Source organism: Lactuca virosa, chromosome 3 (genome assembly GCF_052849685.1).
Source record: "Lactuca virosa cultivar CGN04683 chromosome 3, Lactuca_virosa_CGN04683_v6, whole genome shotgun sequence".
Taxonomy (NCBI): domain Eukaryota; kingdom Viridiplantae; phylum Streptophyta; class Magnoliopsida; order Asterales; family Asteraceae; genus Lactuca; species Lactuca virosa.
The window spans coordinates 40919135-40924262 of record NC_136428.1 but is presented as its reverse complement, the minus strand read 5'-3'; the positions used below and the strand labels follow the sequence as shown (position 1 = coordinate 40924262).

The 5128-nt window shown below is 32.6% G+C and overlaps 1 protein-coding gene across 1 annotated transcript; it reads right to left on the bottom strand.

Moving 5' to 3' along the window:
• Positions 1-2534: 2534 nt before the first annotated feature.
• Positions 2535-4580, bottom strand: LOC145163432 (uncharacterized). The gene is made up of 6 exons (XM_079082272.1): positions 4487-4580; positions 3898-4097; positions 3594-3807; positions 3456-3545; positions 3343-3408; positions 2535-2686 (listed from the first exon to the last, which is right to left on the bottom strand). The coding sequence occupies exons 1-6, from the start codon at positions 4578-4580 to the stop codon at positions 2535-2537; spliced, it is 816 nt and encodes a 271-aa protein (XP_078938398.1).
• Between the last annotated feature and the right edge of the window lie 548 nt (positions 4581-5128).

Below are 5128 nucleotides of genomic sequence, written 5' to 3'. Positions count from 1 at the left end.
TGTTATTCTAAACACATAAAGTGAGAATCAACGGGTTCTTTACATAGCACTCTGAACAACAACCTTACATGCATCAGCAACTGTGAACTTAGATATGTTGGGAAGTTGCTGCCACTAGCTGTTGTTCCGTGAAAGTACATTAAATATCCAACTGTTTTTTTTATGGTTTTAAGTTTCATAGTTACATGATGCAAAGGGTAAAACACTGTATAGTTTGTGTACAATTGGTACTCTAAATGTAGCATCTCATTTTATCCTCTCCATTTTCGATTTACTGTGGAAAACCAAACCGAGATATGGAGATCTTGAGGAACACTTGCAGTGACCAATTTAAGAAAGGATAAACACCGATTCTTGGGCACATCAACGTACCAACTGGTCCACAGATGTTCTAGGAGTCTACTTCCTTATATTTGATGATTTTTGTTAGGGAATTCAAGTGGAGATATATATATTTCATACAACTGACAGGTTGCATATTGCAGTTTTGTGTGAATTGTTAATTGAAAGACACATAAACTTGGTAATGAAAGAAAAGTGGCAACATAAAGAAATTTATGTAGAAATGATGTCAAGATTTTCAATAAGAGTAGGCAAGTTTTTTTAACTCTATCTCTAATTAAACTACCTTATTACAAATGACATGTTCTAGCTGGATAGCTTTTTATATTAAATGGAAGGTTGGCCGTACCTTTTTCTTCCGTAATCTTGATCTTTCTTGTTATTCTAAATTGGTATGTGAGCTAGCTAGATAGGTGAACGTCGTGTCTAATGCGGTCATTTATCATGTGTTTGTAGCAAATACAAATTTTTATTCTAGAAACACATCATATCCTGTCTGCCTTTTCCTTATGAAGCATTTCAACATGGCATTAGCTAGCATTTTATTTAATTAACCTTAATGCATAATTAAACTGATATTTCCTTGACATTGGTTATAATACACAGCTTGGTTACATGTTGAAATTGAAATATATTGGTTACTAGTTTAAGCAACGACTAGGGTAAAAATTTAATCAAAGTTAAAGGGAAATTAAAGAATGCCTTTTTTAAAACTCTATGCTCCTTCCTACAAAAGCAGTGTTGCTTAAGAGTTATATATGTTTCTTGGGGTTTTCTCGGATGCCATCGATCGATTCTTGAAGCAATTTGATATAAATGTTGGCACTAGGTAATTAAAGTTACTCTTTTTATTTTTATTCTATAGAAAGGTGATATATTGTTAGCATACAAAAGGCTCTCTTCCAATGGGTCATGATGTATGCACAGAAGATAGGGTGCGGACAACATATATATATATATATATATATATATATATATATATATATATATATATATATATATATATGCCCATAGATTATGAGAAGTTACCATGTACAAATGTACAACTGGTTTTTGCCTTGGCTTGGATTGCATTTGCATGGTTGTGATGTCAAATTATATATATGAAATTGTACAGTCCTGATACCGTGCAGTAGGTCAGTTTTGATCTTTGTCTTGAGATGGTAGAAATGATGAAGGTGAAAAACAGTTTGACAAGTGATGGGGTTAAGTTGGGGATTGAATGTGAATGATTGGTATAATATGTTGAGTATTATTAGGAAGAGAGATGATGGATGATGCTTGTTGTCACATGGCAGGGAGGTGTCAGACAGGTTGGACCATGGTCCGAGTGAGACCACCCCCACCCCCACCCTCTCACCAGTCATCTTCACCAGAACTCTACTGTTCAGTCCCACTGCCCCTGCCCTTGTTTCCTCATATTTTTTTATATGAGAGAGAAAACAAGTGTTGTTTTTTTTCATCGACATGAGAGAGAAAACTGATCTTTTTTTTTTGTTCTTTTTTATTATTATTGCATTGACCTCTCTATCCACAACAAAATAAAACGATTTGTTTATTTGTGGGTCTAATAAGGGTGCTTAAATTTTTGTAGCTTAAATTCAAAATGTATTTCAAGAACAGTATATAGAGAAAGATATTAACGTAACATACAATAATAATAACAAAACAAAACCCAATCTTCATACCAAAATGGGACATAGAGGTTAGCTGTAGACTATTCTACCTTCATCCGGGAGTAGAGAGGGCCGTTTACATAGAAGAGAAAAAATAAAAATATTAAGTCCTGCATTAGTCACTATATTTTTGTTGAATGAAGGCGGTGAAAACTATGTATTTAACAATAAGGACTTGCTCTCAACTATAGGTGGCCATTGCTTATGGATGTGATTATATCTTCCACATTTTTTTATTAGGTAAAACGATGATCGTTCAAGAGTTGAAGTCCACAGTGATCAAATTATATTTTGAAATGTGTTGAGTTGTGGAGAGTAATTGGTTATAGGAGGTGTCAAGGGTAGTGACGGAGTCAGGATCAAAGTAAATGGGTATCCCGAAAAAAAATCGTGTAATATACAATATGAAAAAAAAACCTAAATTTCATTAGATATAAAGTTCAACTTCCATAACAAAGTTACGTTTTAAAGTTCACCTCTTCGCTTTTTCATTTTACGAAAATGAGTAATTACATTTTAAGTCTTAACATTCTCTAGTGCTTCCTTTTGTACACTACAAATCAAAACACCATTCATAAAATCGTCACCTATTCTATTACGCAAATCAGTCTTTAACAACTTCATTGCAGAAAAACACCGTTCAACTGTTGCAGTTGCAACGGACAAAACTGAAGTTAGTTTTAATAATCTATAAACCAAAGGAAAAGAGATGTGCTTCCTAGTTTCACCAACAAACGAGAGAGGTATGCAATTCCATTCAAGTTGAAAAATCTCTCATCATGGAGCAAAGAGTGATAATAGATATCAAACTGCCCATTAAGTTGCGCCATTTATGAATCGTCAAAATCGTTTTTTGTATATCTCACTTAGATTTAACAAATTTGTTTTATCAAAACTAGAAAATGAGTCACAAGGACTCAAAGCCGCAATGTTCTCCATCAACTCCGTGCCAACTTCACTAAACCTATCCCCAAATTCTTGAATTTACATATCCAAAATCGTGTTAAAAATCACAACTTCAAAACGATGTTGATTAGTTTTATTGGTCTTACGCTTTCGTGGGGTAACATAATATTCCGATATGTCCACGATTCCAATACTATGCTTTTCACAAAAAACACATACCTTCTTCCAAATTTGTGGAAACCCATCTTTTCTAAGAACTAGCAATGCTTTCTTTGTCTCTTTTACTAATGAAGTCGCTTCCAAAATATCTTGATCTTTTTTTGAAGATGCTTTGACAAGGTATCCGTGAGGCATAAAATTTCTAACATCAAGTGTAAAAGAAACACGAAATCAAATGTCTTGAAATATGACAAAATACTCTTTGCTTGATTACGGTTAGATAAAGTAGACCCCTCGTCTTTGACATATTTAAGGATCACAACAACTGTACAAACAAATTCAACAACCTTACAATTGTTCAAAAATGTGAACCCCATCTAGTATCTCCAGCTCGAATAAGAGAAATCTTTTGATTCAACCCTCTTCCTGTTTTAGTTTCACCAATACCAATTTCAGCTGCCACTAATTTTTTTTTTTTTTGCATCTCTCATATCATATCTTTTCTCTTACAAGACCCACAAACAACAGTAACCACCAAAGCTAGTTGTTCAAAGAATTCTTCAACATCATCATGTTTCTTTGCAACTGGCACAACCACTAATTGAAGTTGGTGTGCAAAAAAATATACATAATGTGCAGAATTGTTTTCATTTAAAATCAAACATTTCAAACCGTTGAATGCACCACTCTTATTACTTGCTCCATCATAACCATGCCCCCACACCTATATATTTTAAAAAATTAATAAAAAATATAAGAAATAAAAATAAAATTAATATCGTATTAAAGGAATAAATATTGTATGATTTCTCACCTGAGCCATACTCAAGTTGTTGTTGGAAAATATGGTATCCATGGCGGCTTTAAGAGTCAAAGAAGATGTATGCAATACGTGAACAACTCCAATAAATCTTTCCTTTACAATCCTAAGTCTATCAACATATCTCAAAACTATGGTCATTTGTTCTTTTTTGGAAACATCACTATACTCATCAACTAATATACCGAACACATCTTTACCAATTTCATCACAAATAAACTTGATTATATCTTTTGAAAATCAATTAACAATATCTTTTTGAATCGTCGGAGAAGTCAACTTTTCATTTTTGGAGCATTTTCTAAAGTAACTTTAAAAATCTTTTCATTATCTTCTCTAATCAAATATAAGACTTCAATGAAAAATCCTTTATTATTCGACATTTCCATATAATAATGTCCACGAAATGGTAATGCATTTTTCAATAAAAATCTACAACTACGGATTGTAGCACGTAATCGAATTTCATAATTACTTTTCTCAAATTCTGTTTGCTTATGCAAGACTTCACCAATAGATTGGTTTTTTCACAATAGCGAATCATATTTTTCTTGGGCCTTATGGTGATAACTTTGAATATTACCCATATGTTTCCGGAATGAGCCTTTTTTACTCCAATTGTCAAAATCTTCGGTTATAAATGTATCTCTTCCACTTTCACCTTGTTCCCCTACCATGTCTCCAAACAAGTAGCAGCAAAAACAATATGCCTTTTTCTTTTTTATGCTATACTCTAACCATGGAAAATCAGTAAACCATTCCATAAAAAAACGTCTTGGCTTATTACTAAATAAGGTAAATTCAAAACTATGACCCTTTGGTTGACAATGTCCTTTAATCAAATATGCCTCCTTATTTCATCCGTTTGATTAGGATTGTAAGATGTAATCTTTGGCCTATCCACCGGGTCTAAAGGAAGATCATTCAAATCAATAGACTGTGTCACTTTTGGTTTTTGAGGAGGTTCATTAGATTTTGTTTCTTGTGGTTTTGGCAACCTACAATCAAAATATATCAACTATAAACTTGATTTCAAGTTTCAACACCAAATAACAACCTTCAATCAAATTATGATTTATCAAGATATATAAGCTATAAACTTGATTTCAAATTTCAACAACAAATGAACAAATAACAACCTACAATCAAAATATATCAACTATAACTTGATTTCAAGTTTCAACAACAAATAATCATTAATTACTAACCCTAAGTCCCTAATTTA

What these genes read in the sequence shown, in the direction of transcription:
- LOC145163432 (XM_079082272.1), bottom strand. Translation starts at nt 4,580, where the DNA reads ATGGTAGGGGAACAAGGTGAAAGTGGAAGAGATACATTTATAACCGAA. An exon ending in ACAACTTGAGTATGGCTCAG is followed by an intron (nt 3,808 to 3,897) that starts GTGAGAAATCAT and finishes TAAAATATATAG; the next exon opens with GTGTGGGGGCATGGTTATGA. An exon ending in AGCTGGAGATACTAGATGGG is followed by an intron (nt 3,409 to 3,455) that starts GTTCACATTTTT and finishes TTGTTTGTACAG; the next exon opens with TTGTTGTGATCCTTAAATAT.